General features: G+C 35.9%; 1 protein-coding gene across 2 annotated transcripts in view; it reads left to right on the top strand.

The window, feature by feature from the left end:
• FRY (FRY microtubule binding protein) overlaps positions 1-25,348 on the top strand; it is a 150,085-nt gene that overhangs the window by 2,447 nt on the left and 122,290 nt on the right. For both annotated transcript variants that reach the window (XM_063305708.1, XM_063305709.1), the window contains exon 2: positions 20,776-20,975. In XM_063305708.1, the coding sequence (XP_063161778.1) occupies positions 20,776-20,975 (200 nt within the window). The remainder of the gene's footprint in view (positions 1-20,775; positions 20,976-25,348) is intronic.

The following is a 25,348-nucleotide window of genomic DNA, read 5'->3' as shown; positions in this document are numbered from 1 at the left end:
ATAAACCCAAAAAACAAAGACAATTCAGAACAGTAATTCCATGTCTTTAAGAAGGAATAGCATCAATCAAATCCTTAAAGCAAATCAGATAAACATTCTTTAACCCTAATACAACAGTTTTAATAACTTTCATCTCAATAACCCCCCCCCAAAAGCCAATTCAAAATAGTAAATCCAAATCTTTAAAGGCAAATAGCATCAATCAAATCCTTAAAGCAAACCAGGTGAACATTCTTCAACCCTTATCCCACTTCAAAATAAACCAAAGCAGTTACATATCCCCACAATGTGCACAGAGCTTTCTTCTTGAAAGAATCAAACACCCCACCTGCTCCCCTTTAAAGATTCCAGGTTCTTTTCATGGCATTCCACCAGGAGATCGATTTTACTTATGGCTTGCAGATCACTCTCCCCCTTAGATTTCTCCAACTCCATTATCCAATCTTCATCCAGCATCTAGATAAAAATCCCAATCTCAGTCTTAAAAAAAATCTATCATTCTTAAATTCCTCAATTTCATCCACCACATCTCCAACCTGATGGCACATTTTAGATCTCATATTTTCCACAATGTCCTGGGTATCATGCATAAAAGCTTGACAGAAGTCAGAAGAAATCTGTTTAAAATCCTGGTGAAAGTCAGAAAGAATCTGTTTGAAATCCTCCATGTCTCACGCAGTAGATTATGGCGCCCCCTAGGAGCCTAACCAGTGAAAGTCGAAGATATGAAAGGATTCCAGAATGTGTTTACATAAGCGAAAGTGAGATATGCAGGCAGTTCCCCGGGGAAAGTAGAAGCAGAAAACTGAAAGTTCGAAACAGCTAATTCAATGTGTAGGAAAATGCTAATATCTTTAATTTTAGTACAAAAATAATAACAGGAAGACAATTGTTTACTCTCAATCTTTGGAATTTCCTTTGGAAGAAAAACGAAGTCCAAAACTTAGAAGAATTTTTTAAAAAAGTAATCCTGAAAATAACATTAACCACCAAGAGAACCCTAAGGGACGCAGTGGCGCTGCGGGTTAAACCGCTGAGCTGCCGATCGGAAGGTCGGCAGTTCGAAACCGCGCGGCGGGGTGAGCTCCCGTTGCTCGTCCCAGCTCCTGCACACCAAGCAGTTCGAAAACATGCAAATGTGAGTAGATTAATTGGTACCGCTTCGGCGGGAAGGTAACGGCGTTCCGTGAGTCATGCCGGCCACATGACCACAGACGGGTCCTTAGGGACAACGCCGGCTCCAAGGCTTAGAAACGGAGATGAGCACCGCCCCCTAGAGTCGGACACGACTGGACTTTACGTCAAGGGAAACCTTTACCTTTACCTTTACCAAGAGAACCAGCTTCTCCTCTCTGTACAAAGCCTCTCTTGGGGTACATATGCTTAAAAAAAAATACAACTTGGTGATTTAGAAATGGGGTGGCCGGTCCTAGTGTCCCTTTAAGGCTACAGCGCAGCTTGGAAAGTGATGAAATCCTCGCCTCCAATCTGGTTCTTACCAGTTGAAAGCAAAACTCTATTTGTGATTTTCTGGCTGCAGGCAGCCATCCGGAGGACAGATGGGATGATTCCAGGTATTCTCTTTGATCCGGAGAACATTTCTGGGCTTCAGGTAAACCTGCCTGAGCCAGAAAAAAATTACCACATTGTCAGCTCCACCTGCTGAACCAGCAGGCACAGCCGTTCAGTCCACCATTCCCACCGCAAGTCCAAATTCTGGTGGTATTTTCCATTGGGTTGGATCATTTTCATTAGTAATATAATTAGAAGTTATTCAGCTTAACTAAACTGTCTGTTAAAGCCTAAAGTAAAGTTTTATCAACATTCTCTACAATTCTCTACAATTCTGTATCAAAGTTAAATTAGTTTATTATCAAACTTCTATCATACTATGAGACATTTTTCTCCCTCAGTGAATTTAAGAGGTTACTATAGTTATCAAAAAGAAATCAATGTAGCTTTATTCATTTAAACGTGCCTTCAGACTTATTTGCTTGAAATATAAGAGAACAAATTAAAAATTACTTAGTTGTTTTAAACATTGGGGGTGGGGAAAGCTGCTGGGCATAAGTCAAAGGATGTAGAACTTAGAATGGATTGTGTGTGGAAAGACTATACATCCAGGTTTAGTACTCAAAACACATTCCTGTGATCAGAATTATTTTGTGTGTAAGCCTTTTGCTTCTGGCTGTATTTGATAGACCCCAGTTCTGTTATACATAGGATTGTCATGAGTTGTAAATGACTCAACGGCAACTATCAACAACAACAACAAGGGCACTCATAAAAACCAGAGTTGAACCCATAAGTCTCCCTATCCTTGGTGTGGTGAATATGAGAGGCTTTGATATCACTTGTTTGATAGAAGTCAGAAGAGCAACTGTTGGTGAGCTTGCTCATGCCTGAGTAGCAATCTCTTTTTGAAATAATGCCTAATAAATTCAGGCTGAAAATAAATTCAGGCTGAAAATAGAATGGGCTTGCATTGATTTTTCTTTTCTTTTACCTGAATAACAAAAAATGACCCTGAATAAATCCTTCAAAGCAAGTTGGGCATTTTCCAGTACATATTTTTCACTCAGGTTTCCTGTTACCTTTTTTCCCCCCCTTTAATGGGCTTTTTCCAGTTGAGCAAAGTTGTACTCTGAAATAAAATACTCGGTATTATAGTATATTTCAGGAGGGGGCTCAAAATTTTGATTTTCACAAGACTTCTAATGTTATTCTTTCAACATGTATGTTTTATATAAGTTATGATTTAATGTTTGATGCATTGCTTTTATTGTAACTTGTAAGCTGCCCAGAGGCATTAAGAGAGTGGGTGGCAAGCATATACATTTCCATGTAAATGAATAAATGTACAGAGGAAATAGTTACTGCTGGAAATCTGTCACACTGAGTTGTTTGTTGGACAGGGGACAATACAGTATTTAGGGCCAATTGAATCAGAAAGTTTTGCTTAAAGGTGTTACATCAGCCATCGTCAACTACACTGACACTTTTATATTAATGTGTTTGTATATCCCAGTGTTAAAATACTGAGTCATCTTTACCTAATGGATTCTTGAGGTCTTCTCTTGAAATAAGGTACTGTTGAATACATAGATTAATAGAACATCACAGTGATAGATTTAAATGACATTTTTTTTAAAATTGTTTTTGAAGCCATTGCTTAACATTTTCAAATCATGTGACTTATACTTATTTATTTATTTAAAACATTTAGATGGCCACCCATCTTGAACCAAACTCTGGGTGGCTCGCATCTAAAAATAAAAACAATATCTATCTACAGTAAATTAAAAACATTAAAACAAAAAGCAAAAAAGACCTGGCACCATGGCTAAAGTTTCCCATGCAACCCACAAGTTCATCCCATGCCAGTCTCAGCCTATTCCAGCCCAGAAAATACTGTTGACTATGACAGATATTTCAGACTTAGTGTCATTATGCAGGAGGTTCAGTCTGCTAAAGCATATTCTTTTTGAGTAGGAGCTAGTGAAACGTGTGACAATGTGATACACCAATTTTTGTGCAGTAACCGGTTCTTTTGGGAAAACAGAATAAATCCATGGAGTTTTATGTGAAATGTAGAGAGAAATAACTTTTTGGCCTTTCATTGCAGCCCTCATTTGAAAGATCAGCTGATCAAATTTGGTTACATTAGGTGAATAAAAGGCAGTGTGCTAAAAGATGTAAAAATGGTTTGGGGTGACCTTGTTGCAGAAAGTCAGTTCTCAAGTGACTTGAGGATAAACAGAATTGGTTAATTAAGCAATAACCAGGTTATAAATAAATACTTTTTTTCTGAAAAAACTACTTAAGAGTAGATGAAATGGACTTTTAAATTTCCATTTATACTTCGTTCTTAGAGATAAACCACAATACTATATGTATTTTTTCTATTAATTATTTTATAAAATAGAATTAACAAAAAAATTCTGGTATATTTGCTGATAAACTTGGTTTGTCTCTTCACGCATACAGTATTTTGCTTTTTCCAAAATATACAGCTTAGCTGGTGCACTTGAATAATCAGAAACAATGTGATATCAATCAGTTAGGCTTGGCTTCATGTATTTATTTCTGTATTTATTCCTATGAACTTGATTAGGCTGATTTATTTGTGATATGTGAGTTTGATATACAAAAGATTTTGCTGTGATAGAACACAGGAACAATCAAAATATGTGGAACAGAATTAAACTTAACAGTGGCTCTAAAAAGTAAGCACGCAAAGCACACTGTGCTTTGCTATGAATGAAGCAAAATAAATTAATAATTCAGTAAAATTTAGTTTTCTATAAATACTGTACTATTATCAAAAATAAGAAAAATCAATACTTAATTTGTACACCCACACATAGACATCACATCATAACTTGCTTCGTCATTTGACCCCAAGATTATTAACAAAAGGATACAAGTTCATTGAAATCTCTGTAATAAGTTTGATCATACTAGAATTAGTTCACCCTGCACATTCCATGCATCATATAGCAATGTGAATCTTGCCTCTGCAAGACAGTGTCATCTAGTAGGACCCAGAAGGAATGCCTTTTCTGCTGTGGTGCCCACCCTTTGGAATATCATCCCAGCCCTGAGATCAGACTTGCCCTGTCCCTGCTGGCCTTCCACAAGGCATTAAAAACTTGGCTTTGCCATCAAGCCTTATAGTGTCTGGATGGCAAAGGGGCGCTGATAGTGTGGGTGAGCCTGTTGTCTGGTTATATTGATTGTGCTGTGTTTGATTATTCTCGGCTGTCTTATTTATGTTTTTAATCACTGGTTGTGTTTTATTTTGTTCCTATTTTGTTTTAATTGTTGGCCATCCAGAGTCATGTGTTATGAGATGGGCGGCCCTATAAATTTATTAAATAAATAAATGTATAGGAAGAATTGTAATTCTGTTAATTCCTGGACACATTGGTGGTTGTGATTTTAGTGAATTGTGTTGCTGTTGCTGTTCTTCCTATGTTTAAATTTTGATTTAAACATAAAGATAATCAAATGGATCAAAGAGCAGAATAAATTATTACAGTGTGCTGTCAGTAAATTGTCAGAGTAACTTGTATATGCTACATGTAGTTTAAATCCTATACTTTGACATGTTTACTTGCTTTTTCTGATAAATTTCATTCTACAGTTAATAACAAGGTGAAATTAAATACTGCATTCACCACCCTATCCCTTAATGCTATGAATAACCCAGTGGAAAATGTTTTGGAATCCATTTTGTCTCAGTTTAGTGGCCCTTGATTTTAACCAGGCCTTCAACAAGAGTCTGTGTCACCCGGGGCAAACATGGATTCCGTGCCCATTTTGGTGCCCCCCCAGTGCTCATTTTGGCGTCCCCCCAGCATAGTGCCCGGGGCACGTGCCCCACTTGCCCACCCCCCAGGTGCAGCCCTGATTTTACCTATATATTTATCTAACTCCCCAGTTCTGATTATGCTGCACATCTTCACGCAGATACATGCTTCTCATATAAATAGTCCTAGATTAATGACGGCAATTGGGACCAGAACTGCCATTGGTAAGCAATGTGGTCGTAAAGTGCAAGATCACAAGATATTACAAGGATCTTAAGGATGTCTTGACTTTTGATAAGTGTGTCTGAAACTTTATGTGAGAAACTCATAATGGGGACGGCGATTTCCTTGTTTGATCTGACATTGTCCATGTTTTCTGTAATAAAACACAGTAACATGTTAGATGCTGCAATCCTATATAAACCTGTTTTTATAAAGACTGTTCAAAGAGTTGGGGCAGTTATACTTTGGATCATTGGTAGTTTCTGTGTAATCTTCAAGGTAAAGTGAATTACTGTAATCCGTACAAGAAATGACAGGAGTATGAGTGACCTCCTATTCTAGGTAAGGCGATAGTTGGTGCACCAGCCAAAGCTGGGCAAGTATTTTCCTTCCTACAGCCTCCACCTGCTACTTCAGGAGGAGCTGTGAGTCCAGGAGGACTTCCACATTGTGTCCTTATTCATCATCAGTGAGCACAAGAGTAAAAATGATATAATCCTAGAATTAGCAGGTTTATGAACAAATAGCCACTTTGTCAGGATAGGATTAGGTCTGAGCCAGTTCTTCCCTATCCAAATATTGATAGTCACATTCTCTGCAACTTCATATAGAAGTTAAATAGGAAGGAGGAGAAGTCTAAATCCAGAGGCACCCCCTCATCTGAGTGCCAAACCTCTCCATCTCACTCCGTCTCTAATTCCTCACAGGTAGTCCAAAGGGATACCACGGGCAACAGTATGAAAACTCATTGAGAGGTCTAAAACAACTAGCTTTCAATCCTACCTACCAGTTTTGGACCATGAATATAATTTAGCTGAAGGAAGGTAAAGTCTTTTTATTGGGCTGCTCTCTTTTCTAGTTTTCCTCTTTAAAGGAAGAGATAGGTACAATATATTTATTTAATGTTTATTCTTCCTTATATTAGGGCCTTGAAGTCGCTTACAATGTATTTTTGTCAAATCAAGATTTAAATTGTCTAACACTAAACTATTGCATTAAAGTTCTATAACATCCAGGTTTGAAGTTTATTTCTCACCATAAAATCCCAGCTCATAGCATCTTTCAGAAGCCGTGAATAATCAGCCTTGAGTTGTCTGTATCTTTAAGGCTTGAGCTGAATATAATCAAGTTGATAAAAGTAAATTCCTAATTTCTGCCAGATACTTCCATGATTCTATTGTTGCTTTCCCCCATTAGAACATGATGTTCTGATTGCTGCATATTGCAGTTCTCATTGCAGTTCTATTGCTATGGTAAATATTAGTCTTACTAAAAAGTGTAGTACAAATGTATTAATGAGAGTTTCCTTGTCCTTGATCTAAATTCTTTTTAAAGTGTCCATAGAGAAAGCAGTATGTTCAGTGGTATTACATCCTAATTTTCTTAGCAGGAATATTAAACACATCTTGTTCCTGGGTAGTTTGAACATGTCTATGGAGGTTTTTGGTGAAGAATGGTACCCTGTGTGCATCTATAGAATAACAAATCAAGACTATAGAAAATGATGAAAAGAAGAAGAAATGAAAAAAATTTAAGGAAACTCTCATGTTCAGAGAAGGCTGTTTTCATGAAAATGTTAAGAATGCATGTAAATGTTAAGATACCTGACAAACAGCATGATTCATAACATGTTTTGACAATCCTCCTTAAAATCATGACATTTAATTGCTATTCAGCTGACTGAAAAGTGGAAATCATCATGGAGCTTGATAATTTTTACAGTTAATTAGTAATTTAATGTTAAGCTTCTAATGAGTGAGGTTATTAAATTACAGTACCATATGTAAATGGAGATAAATGCAGAGGATGTTTCTGCTAAAAGTGCTGCAAAAATCCCATGGTATAACAATGCTTTTGCCAAAATTTCTCAGAACAGCAACTGCATTCCATTGTGAGAACCAGGTGTATGCAGCTGTTGCTTTCATGCCTGAAACTGTTGCTTTTATGTCCAACTGTAGACATTAATTACTTTGAATAAACCCAAGAGTATTGAAAGAACCTTAGTCTGTCAGAGGAAAAAAATAAATTAAGCACCTAACAAAGCTGCTGAATAGCAGTGCAAGTGGCTTTAATTATCTCTGGTTAGAAAATACATCCTGGATCTTGGTGTCTGTGGTAAATAGTTTCATGTATTCATGGTTTTTTGCACATTTTTGTTTATTTTATGAATATGCAAAATGGCAGACAGGCTTTTGCGCATGCCTAAAATACATTTTTTCAAAAACCCCTTATCTGTGGTCTCATTATTCAGGCATTTTCACTGGAATGGAATGCCTGTGAATAACAAGTTCATATTCACAATAACACAGGATTTAGTTTCACAATTTGAACCTCATGTGTTAGCAGCTCCTGAAACTCCCGAACTATTATTGGAGAGTATTCTAGAAGATTCTAAAAGTACAATTTATTTTTACAGACAGCTAAAGAGTTACTAAGATAGGTAACAGTAAATTTCAAGAATTTTAGATGAAAGAATTGAAATACTGTATCCTATTTTAACAATTCAGTGGTGTCATATTTTAAATAATGTTAAATATGTTTCTAATCTTAAGATGAGACTAATTTATCAATAAAATACTTTTATTGGGCACATAAGTGGATGTTTAGGAAGAGTTGGGTATCACCTTTATGCTGGAAATATAATTTGAGGGGATTTTGACATCTACGATATGGGCCCCATTTTGGTTTAATATTCATATTATCATTAATACGATTTGGGGTAGAAAAACTTTTTAAACATTATAACGTGTTGAATTATATACTGGATATTTTAAATATATTAACTTATGGAGGGCTTAACAAAATACATTGTTTTGTCTCATTGGAAATATAATACTGTGCTGGACTTAGAATTCTAGACTGAAGATACCTGTTCTTTGTACATTAATGAAAAGACTGACTAATACCCTGCATGGTCAAGATATAATTGGTCTAAAAATTGAGTTGCTTTTCTTTATCAATTGTAACATGTGTGTCTTTTTTGCTTTTGTTTTTCTTTGTTTCCTAATTTCTAATATATATATATATATATTTGGATATTGTAGGATTTTTTCATTCTTTCTTGTATATTATAGAGTACATTTTTTAAAAAAATTAGAGTTTTAGTATAAAGCACATTATACAGGTAGTCTTCAGGTTATGACTACTCATTCAGTAACCATTCAAAGTTACGACAGTGCTGAACAAGGGGGACTTACAACCAGTCCTCGGACTTCTGGCCATTGCAACATCTGTGCGGTCATGTGATCATGATTTGGGTGCTTTGCAACTGGCTCACACTTACGATGTTTGCAGCATTCCGCAGTCACATGATGGCCATTTGCAACCTTCCTTGCCGGCTTCCCACCAGCAAAGTCAGTGGAGGTCACAAGTCGCTCTGGTAAGATGCTCCTGCTCCCGCTGCTCTTTCTCCCGAGGAGCCCTGAGTTCACGCTGGGCTGTAGCACCCAGCCCCCACCTGCCTGCGCTTCAGAGAACTCACCCACCCACCAGCCTGTTTGTGAGCTACCTAAGGAAAGATTTGTTGTGGAGTTGCTACTCCCTGCTGTTGAAAGCTGGCAGGAAGTTGCAAGTCATGGCCATGTGAGGTCTTCACTTAACAGCCTGCAGTCCTCACTTAATGATGGCAATGGGGACTGTCATGTGACATTATGCTTTATGACCACTTAGTGACAGAAATTCCAGTCCCAATTACTGTCATTATGTGAGGACTATTTGTACAGGTATTCTTCACTTACTAACCAGCCTCTTAAAGGCTGTTCAAAGTTACGATGGTACCCCAAAAGTCAAAATTTCCGATTGGGACCGAAATTACAACCTTCATAAGGCCTCAGCAATCACGTGATCTGGATTTGGCCATCCCAGAAGCCATAAGCCCCAATCTTGAATCACTTAATGACTGCTGTGACTCACTTAACAACCGTGGTTAAAAAAGGTTGTAAAAACGAGTCTGGACTTGCTTAATAACCATTATGACATACAACCAAAAATCGGGCTCAATTGTGGTCATTAAGTGAAGGCTACCTGTAATCACTATAAAACAAAATTCCATTGTTCTATAACCTTGGGCTAAAATTCCAAGTCAGGCCTGCTCATTTTGTAGAAATTAGTTTTTATACCTTTTATCCAAATTATTATTTATATATATTTAAAAGTCTTCTCTGATATCCTTTAAAATTGTATTTCTTATTCTGAATTAGTTTTATATCTTTTGCAAATGTGAATTAATTTGTCAGATTGTGAAGGAAGGCTGATAGCAGCATTGTGCTTCAAACTAACCAATTAATTTGTAAATAACATGTTACATTATTTCACTACTAATACTTTTTTTGAGATTATTTAATGAAGACAGTATATGTATACTAACTAAATATGAGACAAATAATTTGTTAATTTAATCTATCTATTTCTGCAGTTATGAAGCTCTTGGACGATTCCTTCAACAGTATTTGTCTTTTCCTTGAGACAGTTCCATCTGAAAATTCTGATGTATAGATCTATTTCTTAATCTGGGTGAACTGAAACACAAAAAGTTAAAATTATTTCCTGTATTAACAGTTACTATCACTGTCATTTCATATAAACGATGTCTAAAACTTGATTAATTGCAAAACCACAACCAGTAGTCTTACAGCATGTCAAAAATATACTATAACATACCTTTTGAGGATTGTAATTATATGCGATCTGTGAAAGGTTATGCCTAATGAACTTGTTCTACTCTAAAGTTCCATAAGACTTGTCAGTTTTTTGTTGCAACAAACTAATAAACAAAACTGCCCTTTTGAAATCAGTAAGAAAGGTTTCTGCTAAATGAATTATGAAATGGATTTTGTTATATATTTGTCTGTGAAAAGCCACAAGAAATAGCTTTTACAAACTGGAATGTATTTTTTTGGTTTGTTTGACTATCCTTTTTTGTTACTTCATTTTACTTCAAATGGCTGGTATTTGTAATGAGATTTTTAATTGAAACTGCATTATTTCTATTTCCTGAAACAATCCTGGGGCATTTTAATCAGGGTACAAATCCTGTTGTAACCAATCTCTTTGAAGATGAGAAAATTACTTAATAGTTATAATATAGTTAAAACAAATGATTTTATCACATTTTTATTGCCATCCTATCAGATAGCAGTGGAAAATAACTATAATTAGTTTTTTATTAACTTATCATACATAAATAAAATTGGATGTAGAATTCCACTGCATTACAGTTGATTTGCTGAATAATAAGTTATCACACAAGTTATCTAGGGAAGAAAAATATTAGTATCAGAGGTCTGCAACTAAAAATGTGATATATGGCTAGAGGTCCATATATAAAATCCAATTCCATGTTTTCTTGGCTTTGCAGCAACCATGACTTCATGAATTCCAGTGCAGTAGCATACCTTGGTCCATAGCTTTCTGCTCCTCAGGGAGGTTAAAAAAAATTAGCCAAGTATGAAGGGACTATATATCTTCTTCCAAATTTAAGCCTTATATGCAGTTCTCTTTGAGGCACATTTTTTCTCCATGCCTCAGCCTTACCACTTCCTCCTTTTTTGGATTATTCCTTAGCTTCACAATTCTTGATCCTCATTCAGCCTTCTTGCCTCCTTTCCAAATCTCTCCTCCTTCTTGCCCATTGTCTGTCCTGGTTCAGCTTCCTGTGCAAGAGCTTCACTCTGACTTTCATTTCACTTGCACTTCCAGCTCATTGCCTACGGCAAGATTGCATTAGTGGAAGCTGAGTTCTTTTTTTCCTGATTCATGTCATTTAAGTATAGTATCAATTAATGATCTAAAAGGGTTACAACATCACATAAAGAGAATACGGATTTTCTTCTGAAAGAGACGAAGTGATAGTTTATTCAAGGGAAAACCTGTCACCTATCATGGATTATTCATCCCCAATGAATAAACATAATTATAGGACCCCTCTTGTTGGATAAAATGCCATATGCTTCAAGGCTGCAGTTCAGCAATTTGCTGTCCATGTTATTTTGAGTCCCACAGCTGTTGAACTGTTTTTACTGTTCCAGCAGATCAACAGCTCAGCATCTGTTAATTTAGAAAAACATTTTAACCTGTGTCTGCCTACTCAAAACAAAAACAGCTGAATTCAGTTTTAATACCATAACCTTAATCATGACCTATAATGCTGTACAGGTGAGTTACATGAAATAGAAGCTGGAAAAGTAGCCAGTCGTCTGGGAAGAGATCTGGAATTGAAGGCACAGTGTGATTTGGAAAGTGCCTAAGCGTGCACATAGCACCTGTTGGGAAAGCAGCTGCATCTTTTCCTGCGGCCATGTGGCTGCCTTTCTGGTGGAAAAGAAAGGGCAAAAAAAGTTCTTTCCCAAGAAAGAAACTCGGGAGTACGTCAAGTTCCACAAGTTGAGAAATATTTGGTATTCATTTTTGAATAGGTATGCTTCTTAGATGTAGATTCATGCCTATAATTTTAGGTAGAAATATTAGCATGTTTCCATCTGTTCCCAGTTCCTTTTGTTTTCTTTCCATTTCTGTATAAGTGAAATGTCAACAAAAAACTATGAGGACCATCCAAGTTCCTTCTACTCAAAGACTGATAAATTAAATTCCTGCCTTAGGGTTAGCATGATTAATAGTTGTTAGAATTGATATAACATTTAATCATATATTAAGGAAGATTTTGATCCTAAAAGGAAAAATGGGATTCACTTGATTCATTCAAATGTTGAAAGTGACAAGTGTAGTTGAAAGAAGCAGACTTTGGATTTTTGGGAGGATGGTGCAGATTATTCCCATAGAGAGGGAGAAGTACAGGTAAAATATATATAAACATTCTCAATGTAAAAGGAAACCTTCGGTTAATTCACATGCCTATCTCATAAATTTGTGTTTGCGTTTGCTGAAGAACATGCAAAATGGAGTATTTTTTCAGAAGTACCATAGAGCTGATCTCATGATACCAGGAATAATAATTCATTATGCCCAAATAGCATGTCATTGTGCCTGTTACAAAGTGATGTCCCAATACAAATGTTCTCAAGGGGCATGTGATGTTTTTTGTTAATGATCTATACCAGTTGTTTGTTTTATTTACACAGTGCTTCAATTCATGTTCAGCTAAACATCACTAATAATGTACAAGTTTTAAATTCTTCTTTGTTGACTGATTACTAATTGTTGACTTGCTGAAAGTCACTCAGTTTTGGGCAAATGCTTACCCACTTGTGGAATGAAGCAAATATTTAATTGCATCTTTAAAAGCAGAACTGAAAGGTGGGTACGAAGGATGGCAACACGTTGGGGAAACTGCAGCTTTCTCATTTGTAGTGGACTTATAAAGAAATGGCCAAAGGTTTGGGATATAGTATAAAAAATGAAATAGTATCGGGATTGCCGGAAGATGATCTTGTATTTGTTTGAGATTTATAACCTTTCTGGTTTTAGAACAATCTAAGAAAGGCATTGAAAAGGCAATTTAAAATGTTCAAGAATTTAGTGAATGTTTCATATGATAAAAAGTCATGGGGATTTCTTCTTTGTTTTATCTAGGGCTACTAGTAAGACATGCAAGATTATATAGGGAATCACAAAAAAGAACACGCTCCAGGTTTTACAAGACTCTTGTTCAGGAAGCTATTCTTCTACATAAACCCATGAAACTTCTTGTTGCTGTAGTTTTTATACAGGTTGTACCAAAAGTCAGGTTCCATAGGCCAATCACAAAAGTTTTATTAAGGTTTATTTCAGAAAAAACGTTACTGTACTTAGAAATGTTCTAAGGTCATGCATCAAATGAATAAGTAATTGTTTAGAAGAAAATAACCAATTCAAACATTTAATGTAATTTACATAATAAATTGTCTGTGGGGCCTGACTTTTGGTATACCCTGTATATTTGTTTTCTCTTTCACCTTGGATTCAGCCCATGCTACTTGTTGAAGTAAGAAATGAGGTGAGTGGATGGTATTGAACAATGTAAGACAGAATTTGAAATGGAATTGTGTACAAATGATGAACATGTATTTGCCAAAATGCATAAACTTTTATTGAAATTTGAAAGAAGAACAGGTCAAAGAATGCATGATAAAGTGGGCTAAAAACTTTGGCTATAATATACAAATGGAACAATGGAAAAATATGTGGTTGAAAAGAAAATTTACATTATGTTATAATCGTAAGAAAAGTTTTTATAAAATGATGTATTGTTGGTATATGATGTCAGAAAAATTATCCAGAATGTATAAAGGTACTTCAAATTTATGTTGGAAATGTGAACAACAAGAAGGGTCATTTTATCATGCTTGGTGGACATGTAAAAATGCTAGAAAATGTTGGGCTCAAATATATACACACAGTGATTCAGAGGATCTTAAAGATTAACATTCAGTTGAAACCAGAAGTTTCCTCCTGGGACTGATGGATAAACAGTTAGAAAATCAGCCATGGAACACTGTTTTTACATATGATAACTATATATGTTTATATATAATAACTGCAGCAAGATTGTTGTATGTACGATGGAAAGATTTGGCAAAAATTTGGAAAGGTTTGGCAACCTACAGTGGAGGAATGGTTGGTGAAGATGACAGAACTTGCTGAAATGGCTAAATTTACTTGTTTGATCAGAGAAAAGGCAATATCTACATTTATTGGTGACTGGAAACCCCTTATGGACTTTTTGAGTAAAAAAGAAAACAATGAACTTACATTTATGGTTCTGATGAATAGACACGTTAGATTATAGAAGGGAGACATCATGTAACTTTAGAAAAACAGATTAAAATATAATTGTACTTACAACTGCTGTGAAGAAGATTAGAAGCCACTTCTTTATATCTTTCTTTGTATATTTTTTCTATTTTCTCCTACTTTTTTTCTGTCTGCACTTTTAACTTTTTCTCTTTTCTCTCCCTTTCTCTTTCTTCTTTTTCGTTCTATTTTAGTTTGTATTAATTCTTATTATTGTTAAAACAATAAAAATTGTATATATAAAAAATACTTTCAGACATCTGCCCTAATTAGCTATAACTTCCAACAGTAAGGACAGAACTCTTGGTGCAGGACATGGCTTATAGCTTTCCATGATGTAGCAGAACAGTATTTGCTGATAACATTAGGTCTGGATTTGGCCAGTGGATGGATGCCATCTGCTTTTGAATAATTGGCTTGCCACCTAGAGTCCACTGGAAGAAAGGCAGGATGTGCATGCAGTAAGTCTTTTTCTAAAGGCATCTGAATATATGTATTTGCTTATGGGCGGTTTTTCCATTATTTTAAATGTATTACTATTAAGACTGATTTGACTAATACCACAGGACAAATGAAGAGGAGGAAGGAAATGCTAGCACTCAGCTGCACAAAAGTACTTGAGATAATTTATGAGAACATGTTCTAAGATTAATTCTACTGTCATGTTTGAAAGTATATTTCCATTTAACAAGCCAAAATAATATATACAAAAATTGTTGGTTTATGCAAAGTTAAATTTTGATGCTTTGTTTATACTGGTTATAGACTAGCAGTTATAATTGTAGATTGTTATTCACAGAGAAATCTAAAACAGTGGTGAAGCTTTTCTCACTCCAATGTCTTACAGGAAAGTTCTCATTTGAAAGGCAACACAATGTAAAGTATTTTCTAAGTAAATATTATTTTATGACTTGCAGTATTATACATACTTTTTCTGTGATTGAAAACAGAATAACTGAATTTAATATTTCCAGTCTTTCAAGAAATGTGTTCCTTTGAAAGATGAAAATGGATTGAATAATATTAGGTTTTTATGTTTTCAGTAATTAGAAAAACATTTTAAAGTTCTTTCTTGATTCCAACAGTCTTATAGGTAGTCTTATATCCAATATGGAATTAAACCAGAATCAGGTAAAGTCTAGTTTAAATGGTTGTAGTCTCCTCCAACATTATTTCCGAAAACATTGACCATACAGACTTCTGAAAACAAGGGGTATTTTTGTACAGTCTTGCCCTATAAAGAAATATGGAGATAAACTCAACAGTTTATACATTGTTTGTTACTTTAAGGAAGCTTGATAGAGATTCTGTTCTACTTATTTATTTTTTTGCTTCATCACACTTGCCATCTTTTATCTATATCTTTTCTGTTTTATTGATTTTATTGTAATTTCATTTGATTATTGTGAACTGCCCAGCGTCATTGAGAGTTGGGTGGCATAGAGGTTTAATAATTTTTTATAAATTATTTAATAATTTATATGTTACTAAGAGTTGCTGTGTGCGTATATTCCACATATTTTCAGAAAATTGTTTTAGGCAATTGGTGAGACTTTGTACTTAATTCCTTTAGGTTGATTTTATTGTCATGAAAGTCCTAACACAGCATAAAACTAAGTCCCACTGATTTCCAACCTCAACATATTCATTTATACTTTGGATTATAGCCAGATCTTGTGTTTTGCTTTTGATCGATTAAAATTCATAAGGGTAGTTCCAGGATATTTACTAGTGATTCAAGTTATATAATTATGCTTTTTACAGCTGTTTTCTAAACAAAAGAATTCCAGAGTGCAGACCTAAGGTATCAGTACAACTCACCGGATTCCTCATTCAGTCCACAGGCAACGTAAGGAAGCTGTCCCCCACCCCCACCACGCCCCAGTGCAGCTCAAGTTCTGATCTGCTCCACTGGGGGAAAGACTGCATGGAGATAACAAGTTTCCCTCCCACCAAGAGTTTAAAACAGCTTCTGTTATAACCAGTGAAGATTATTTTAAAGGCTAATTACTATGCAGAAGTGACTTTTGCCAAGAAAGGTTGGTGTTCATAAGGGCATGGGGTTAATCCTCTACCCCATGTTCTGACCACCTCTTAGAAAATTGCTTTCTGAATGCAGGGAGGCTTTAAAAGCCTCACTACAGTGTTTGGAGAGGGGTGAGTATTATGTGTTCTTCTGCATGAGCGACAGAAAAATGGACAAAAAGAAGGAATGGAATTATATTACGCCCACTGCTGGTATGTCAGTCCTAGTATGATTATCTGAAGTTGGTTGGGTTGATATTGGCTCTTCATCCTCTCTCACTTGAAGCTGAAGCCATGGGCTTCAAGAAAGTGGATAGCACTGTTCCACAACTGCTTGCACAAAAGTTTGCACAACTAATTCACCCTGCTGTGCTTATGCAATAAATTCTACAGCCTCTTATACAAGTGGAAGAACTGTAATTGAGATTTATCTTATAGCACTATCACGAACCATGTAAGCCTCTAAAATGAGTAGAAGTTACCTAATGTCTAATTTGTTTTATTACCTGTCCTATATACTTTGGCTTAGACAGTGTGCTCTTGAATGATCATATCTGTATTCTCGGAGACCTTCCAATAGTAAGAGAGAGTTGTAGAGGATCTGCCTCCTTTGGATTTATGCTTGATTTTCTGACAAGATGAAATGTATATTCTTGAAATATTTAAAAAAAACTCATCAGGAGGAGAATTCGGTAGGCAGAAGTCTTCCTCCTGTCCTCTTTCTGCCCCCCCCACCTTTTGGGGGGGGGTTGAGAAAGCCGCTGTTAGTTTAAGCAGGTTTGTTTGGAGAAGCTCTTTGTGATATCTGCCTAAGCTTGCCAAGATACCTTGTTGGAAGAATATGGCTCTCTATGAATTGGAGCAGAGAGGTTGTAGGTAGCCTTGCACTACTCTTGGCAGCTACTCACATCTAAGCCATTTTGCATTTTACATTTTAATTAGTCCATGAGAAGAGAAATGCTTCCTTTTGATATAGTGTGGTGGTGGTGGTGATTATTTTAAATAATAGTTTGTCAATTCAAACTTAAATATATTTTTCTGTTGGAAATTCCACTTCTTTCCTTGGAATAACTTTCTTTTCATTACAGGCAATATACTTTCCAGCTGTTCATAGAACTCATGCTGCTGTTTCTAAAGTTTTTAGATTGTATATGTGTGTGTCTTCAAGTCAGTCTTGACTCCTGGCAAATGCCTAGAAAAGTTTCTGTAGTTTTCTTGGTGGTTTAAAAAAAAATTGTAGGTCACCTTAGAATAACATTTGGTTTGAATTGTAGTGTATATGTTTTATTCAATGTTGATATTTCATAATAGTTTAATAGTCTAATCCTGTTCATACTTACTCAAGAATAAGTATGGAGGGTTTATCCTCAACAAATGGGCAAGTTTTAGCCACAGTATAAACTGTAACTTTCTTTGAGGATGTGCAATTTCACACTTCTTTTGACACTGATAAAAGGACACCCTGTCTGTTTTGTCTAAAGGAATTCACACTGTTTCTGTGTGTGATTTAGGTCCCTTGGTTACAAAGAAAATATTTTTATCACTTATTCTGTGTTATCTCAGTGTTAACCTTTAGGGGAGAAAAGCTGCCTTCAGCGTGGTCTGTGTGATAATATACAGTATGTTGTTGGTATGCAAGAGTTGTTTACGCAGGACTATACAAGCAAGTCTCATGTTCTTGGAGTGCATGAAGTAGTTTTGCTAATCTGTCAGTATAGTATGTGCTTGTGGATATATATAGACTGGCAGCTACTCTGCAAGTTGTAGATCATCATCATACACTGAGGCTAAAAATTACCTCTTTGGTTATGGAAAATGTGTTCTGATCAGGAAGCTGCAGGTCGTCCTCATTGAAAACCCCAAAGTCCTAACTTTGAATCTGAAGTTAATAAAAACTTCTATAACAAAAAGACCAAACCAGGGACATGAAGCAAGTCATTTTTTTCTCATTTATAGAAACAAATAAATTTTAAGATCTGGAACTTTTTTGATACTGTCAACCTCATGGAGATTTCACTGGCCTGCTGGCGGAGATCCAGTGTGATCAGCTTAATAAAAGGACTTGGTAGGTAAAAAAAAAACCAACTCTCCACAAGTCTATATTTTAAATTGACTTATTAGAGTTTACTGCATTTTAAAACTTAAGAACCAAATATGCGTAGGTTTATAGATAGATATAGATATAGATATGGACAGGTAACAAAAAATAACTGCCTGCTTTTGTGAAGCCTTAATGAGGTTCACATGCTTGCCTGAGATTTCTCTCTTCATTGATCTTGCTTTATAATCAAAGAGATATCTTTAGTTTTATGGTATATTTGAAAAGCTATAGAAAAGGCATTATTCTGATGTTTTATCTTTATAATGCATGTGTCATCTGTATTTCTGTACTATCCTGTCAGCAGTATTTAATTCTACATTATCATAGAGGACACAACACTACAATTGAAGAGGAAAAATTAGTAGCAAAGTGTTGAGAATGGAGAAGGGTTATGAGCCAGAAAACCTACTTATTTATGTATTTATTTTTGGCAAGGGGTAAAATAGCTAACTGATGCAAAACCACAAGAATAGGATATTTATGTTTCTACCATTTTTTCTTAATTTTAGTTTTATATTATATTATTACTTATTTTAATTATAAAATTAGAATGCATCCTTAAATTGTAACTGTAGTTTAAGTGAAGTGGAAGTGCATTGTGTACTGATACTTGTTGCTATTTGTGGTGGAAAAACAGTTGAGATTAAGAAACTGTCTTGAACACAAATAAAATTAAATGGTGAGGGTAATCTACAATCTAAAAATCTCAGAAATCTTGTGTTTTTTATTAGTTCCCAGAAAAATTTTAGCAACAATTTAATTGTTCTGATTGTTTGGAAATCTCTGTATATAAGATTTTTAAGACGTGGGATGATTCAAGAAAAGACTGTAAATTCACAAGACTAAATAATTTCTTAAGTAGTTACTATAGGATCAGAAATATGAATTACCATTTAAACTATTTCTTAGAGTCTTCTCAATTTTGTTTACATTTAACCTTAACCTGCTCACTCATTGTCTGTGGATACTATTATGTTATTTTCAAGAGCAATGGTTGTTCATAATGCTGAAGATCTGACTCAGTTGTCACACATACAGAATGGTGATGCTATGTTGTGATAGTCTGCACTGGCCAGATTTTTTCACATTTAAAGAAATATCAAGAATGTTCTATATTCAGTAAATGGTGGCTTATTGTGCTGATCTCAAATGAGAGGAGAAAACCAATTAGGAAAACCATATGTGTTTGGAATAATGTTAGTTAAAAAAATTAGACAGGGTTAATGGAATGTTGCTATATGATAAAGCTTGAATTCTATATTGCCTGGTATGGAAGAATAAAATTACTTTTTCTGTTATGTAAACAACAGAAAAGCATACAAATAATGTGTGTGGTTCACCATCCTCTTATATTAGGTTGCATTTCATTCAAATAAAAATTTTTGAGAACTAAGTGAATCTGCTCCTGATTAATAGTGGCTACTATTGAGAATCAGAGCTAAATATACTCACTGTATTTCACTTTAGGGGGGATTATTATGAAAATTCTGTATCAGCTTAAGGAAATATTGCCTGTTTAGACTGCATCAGGGAGGGAGTGTATCATCCAACTTTAAATGCAGTGTTGAGATCTGATGAGTAGCTGTCTGTATTATTCATCAATATTTAATATTCCCATCAGTATTCATCTAGGCAGGTATTCAGCTGGCACAATCTTTTATTTGGCCTCATAAAATCCTGATTTCTCTGGCTCTCATGGGATTAGTGTGATTTTTTTTCTTTCTTTCTGCACTGTTATACACATATTTGTTGTAACTTGAATTATTTCCAGCCCAACCTTACGCACTTTTTGGAAGCAGCTCCCCCCTAAAGTGCATTCTGTGGAGTGCACTGCAACCACTAATTAAGAAGAATCCTATAAAACCTTTTCCCAGGTCATAACTGCATATAAGCTTAATGACGTCATTATATGATGACATCATTATTTTTTAATGAAATACTAGATGAGCACAGTAGGAAAGAGATTGTTTTTCAGAATAGATTGTACAGGGAAATTTAGCTCTCCTTGGTCAGGATTCTCCCTGCAATAATTAATGTCTGTGTATTTGTTTGTGTGTGTTTATACAAACACACACACACACACACACAGGAAGGGAACTGAATCTATGATACTGCATTTGAGTAGGATAGTTTCAATCTCTCTGTATGCTTTTATCTTCTTTGTGTTCTGCATTTTGGAAGATAGAGCCCTTGACTAATATTTAATTTTAACAACAATGTTTTTACAAATTTCGCATGAAATAAAATTAAGCTTCAATCTATTCAGCATCTTAATATTCTAATTTTTGCAAGCTCCTTAATAAGGTTATATGGAATACATTGGAATAAAACATGTTTTATAATCTAAATTATGTTGTATTAAGTATATATTGCATCTTTAATTTTCAGCATCTCCGGTGGGTAACGGATACATTAAGCCACCAGTCCCTTCTGTTTCTGGCACACAAAGGGAAAAGGGACCTCCAACCATGCTGCCTATCAATGTTGATCCAGATAGTAAGCCTGGAGAATATGTCTTGAAAAGTTTATTTGTTAACTTTACCACCCTGGCTGAACGCAAGATCCGCATCATCATGGCAGAACCTCTGGTAAGTCAAAGAGAAATTTACATTTCAACATGGGGTTAACTAAAACTAGTTTGCTATCATTTTGCTAGAATCTCTTGCAATGGAATATTACTGTTTTAGTCAGTGTGAGGATTAAAGACCTGTAATATAGCAGCTCTGCTTAAACTAAAAAGTATATATGAAATCTATACTTTTGGGAAATGGGAAATGTATGCAGGTTGCCTTGCACACCTCAGTGGATAAGGGGAATATAACTCTTAATATGTAGACAAAATTTATTAACAATATATTGATGATGATTTTTTTTTTGCTGTAATAATTTAATTCTGTTGATAAGGTATGGTGGTGATGGTTAGAGTGTAGAAATAGCATGAGGTAGAGGAGTGAGTTATTTCAAAGGAAGAGAATGGAAACTCGGTGCCAATGTCTGCCTCTGCTCCCCCAGTTTTTAAAGCCAGGAATCTGGGTCCCTGCATCAGACTGGGCTCAGGATGATTCTTTTGAATGCCAAGTCTGTCTGTAATAAATCTAGTATCATCCATGATTCAGTTGTGGATGACAGGACAAACCTGACATGTATCACCAAGACCTGGCTTGACAAAGAGGGAAAGGGGTGTGCCCCTCACTGAAATCTCTTCAGCCAGGTTTCAAGTGCTCTGTCAGCTCCTGGGGCAAGAGGAGAGAAGTGACAACTATATATTTGCAGACTATGGGTGTCATGAGTAAGGATGGCGAGCAGGGGGCTCCCACCCAGACTGTCAAGCGCATGCGTAGCACTGAGGAACTGTTCAGCCATTCAAAGAGACACAGATCGGGACCGCCTTAACCTTTGGGGTTTATATGGCTGGGTTTTCCCACGCTTCCTCAGTTTGTTAGGATTCTTGTTAAGTACTACTAATAAATATTAGAGACCAAGTCATTGTCTCAGTGTGTTTCCTGGTAATCAGGACAATGGGTATTGCAAGAAACACTGCCTCACAAATGTGTTATTTGTGAGGCTAGCTAGTGGGCAAAGCTGAGGGTGCTGCTATTTTACCATTATTCCATTGGTGTAGAAGCTTCTTGATCTCGTTACTATAGTGGATGTGGATTCACCCAGAATGCTGGCTTGGGGCAATTTCTACCTCCCCTTTCTGGATTCAGAAACAGTTCAGGAATTTCTGGCTGCCATGATAACCACAGGCTTGGTCATCAGTAGCCTGATTCACTGGCCTGATTCATGTTTCTGGCCACATGTTAGATCTGGTCTTTACACTGGAGCAGATAAGACATTATTTGGTTCTTAGGGACTTTTCCACAAATCCCTTGATGTAGGCAGACCACCTTCTTGTGGTGATGGAGCTAACTGAAGCCAGCAACGTCTCTAGCAAGGGTTACAGTGTCTCTTAATGGATCCAGAGGGTTTCCAGATGACACTTGTGTTTTCACAGTTATCTTGTGGGCAGCTCTGTCAGATGCCTTGTTAGGCAACCAAGGTTCTCAATAGAATTTCCCCTATTGAATGGCCTCTTCCTGACTGCTGATCCTGTGGAGGTTATTGGTTCTCTGAGGAGCTTCAGAAAATGAAATCTCAAGTGACCCCAGTGGAAAACAAAAAGTCAGAGTAACCAGATTCAGGTATGAGATTAAATTCAAGCCTATTCCATGGCAACAAGCTACCAAAGTAGAAAGAATCTATGAGTTTTGGTCAGCATTTTCATGGTCCAATGACAAAGTTCACACAACTTTTCCATTGTGCCATTCTCTTTGCCCGCAGGAAGCAACTGTATGGAATATCACCCTTAGCTATTAATCCAATAGAGAGAAATGAATAATTTCGTCATAATTTGGAGACATTCTGTCTGACATGATTATGAGCCTTTAAGCACTTTCTCATATACTATATTCTGTTCTATGTGAAAGGAGACCCTGTTTTACTGATTACTATATGCCTATAGAGAGCAAAATATTTCTCATTCCTGAAGATTTCAAAATCTATTTCTTTCGGAATAGTTCAAGGCCCCTAAACTACTAATAAACCTGTATTTTTCATTGAGACTTGAGTCAAAATGTGAAATGGAGAGTACTTTAGAACGATGGATGGATGGATGGATGGATGGATGGACAGAAGAATTGGCCTATCATTGTAGTTAATTATACTTCAACCTTTCTATATTTCTAATAAAAATTATGATATAAAATTTCTTTGTAAATCATTTCTGATGATTTAGTTATAGAAGCTAATGTTTTTGTTTAGGCCCACATCTCTAAAACAAGATAAGTAGCCTGTTTGGCCATTGCAAATCATATTCTTGTCTAACAGAAATATTGAATGAAAACCAGTGATATATTAAGTTTCCATTTACTTCAAATGAAAAGGAAAAAAAAGGTAGTTACCACTAAATATTTGATTTTGAGATAATTAAATAATGTGATTGGGATTTGGGTTGCTGGTTGCTGTGACAGAAAAATTATTATTCTTCAGAAATACTTGGTAATACTACTACGGTGGGGGTGGGAGAAATACTTACAGTAAATTCTTGCTTGAGTGAACCTCAATTCCTGGTGAGTACATTGACAAATCCATGTAGTTTTCTTTGCAAGGGCACAAAAGTACTTTCCCACTGCTTTTGTATAAGATTTTTTTTTTCAGTTTTCCAATCCAATTTATGGGCCTAGGTCTCCTGATCAGGTCTGTCCAAGTACTAAGCAGCTCTGAGCATATTTATCTTTTTGAGATTAGTCAGCATAGGCTAGCTGGGACAGAAATACCTAGATTTTCTACTGAATGACTGTTTCTTTATATTGTGTTGTGTTGTGTTGTCCTATAAGGCAGGGTTCCTCCGCAAGCTGGCTGGGGAATTCTGGGAGTTGAAGTCCGCACAGCTTAGAGTTGCCAAGGTTGAGGAACCCTTGGTATAAGGTATTTATTCATGATGCCATATCCCAAGTAACCAGCGAACTGCTGCAGCTGCATCACTATAAGCAACATGAAGGGAAAGCTAATTCCTTGAACACCTTTATATCAACAAAGAAATACAGTAATGCATGCAGGGGATGAAAAAGACCCTGGAACAATGTTGTATTCTAGCGTAGAAAGGGTTCTACTTTGCACCATTTCTGTCCATGTCCTTCTAGAGGACGTAGCGTTTGTTCAGCTGACATATGTAGCCAAGATTTAGCTAATCATGCTAATTAGCTAATCATTTAGCTAACGATTTATTTAAGCATCGTTTGCAGGTGACACTTAAGACCCTAACCACCGTCTTGTATATGTACTTAGTTCAGATGTCCATAATATCTAAACCTAACCACAGTATGATACTTCTTGTGCTGTGGGGCAGTTTAGGCACTGCCTAAGCAACAGGTTGCTCAGCTGCTGCTGCCTTCTTAGCTCAAGCCTGTATTTTCCTGGGACCACACAGCTACAATGCAAGCTGAGGAAACAACGCAGCTTCTTTTTTGGTCTGTTGACAGATGCAGTGAGCATGCATGCCCATGCTGGATCCAAAGTACTCTTTCTGCTTCAGATAATACTGCATATCTCTAAAGAAGGCTCTAAAAACAGCTTTAGTCTTAGAGCTTTTCCATACCAGAGTATCACTTTCAGAAAGGTTGTCTACCTTGTGGTTAGTCTGATTGTGTACTCAAAGCCTGGTCTATGGAGGTCAAAATTTCAAATATGTACAAACGGAAGAAAGCAATCTTTTATGTAACTGGATCCCATGCTGTATAAGATTTTGAAGTTAAAATCAGCATTTGGACTTGGGTTTGGAAATGGACTGGAAAGTGGTATAGCCGACAAAGCACAGCCTGTCCCAGTTTAATAATCTTACTGCTCTAATATCGACTAACTGCCGTTTCCAATTTTTTTGAGGATACAGTGCCCTGTAATAGTTTAAATAGATTATCTGACTCTATAACCATGTCTGATATGCCAGAAACATATCAGAAAAGGGAATCATTGCTTTGTCTCTTCCCTTTCGTATCAGATAGATCTTTAATACTTTTATTCATAATTGCTGGTCTATGTGTATGCATAAGGATTCAAGTAAGACCCAGTTCAGTGTTTTTAAGATATTTTCAGGAACGTCTGTGATGTCTTGCACTGTTTTTATTTTCTCCATAAAGGTAGAAAATCAAGCTTTGCATTCAGAACAAGTCCACTTTCAACATGCATTAAATTGGTAGTTAGCTTGATATGTCTGTCAGAAGGTCTGTCAGTCCTTTTGGCTCTTCTCACTTCCTTAATTCATCATACCAATTGAGATCCATGAGATCCATAAAATATTTCATACTTTATGTTGAAGATTTTACATGAATTGTTACCCAGTTTATTTCTTACAGATGCAGAAAATACAGAAAGCAGTTAAGAATGGCATAAGGATATTTTTGTTTCTGTTAATTTCTTGAGA

The sequence above is a fragment of the Candoia aspera genome, chromosome 5 (assembly GCF_035149785.1).
Source record: "Candoia aspera isolate rCanAsp1 chromosome 5, rCanAsp1.hap2, whole genome shotgun sequence".
NCBI classification, from domain to species: Eukaryota; Metazoa; Chordata; class Lepidosauria; order Squamata; family Boidae; genus Candoia; species Candoia aspera.
This window is presented reverse-complemented; position numbering and strand designations above follow the sequence as displayed.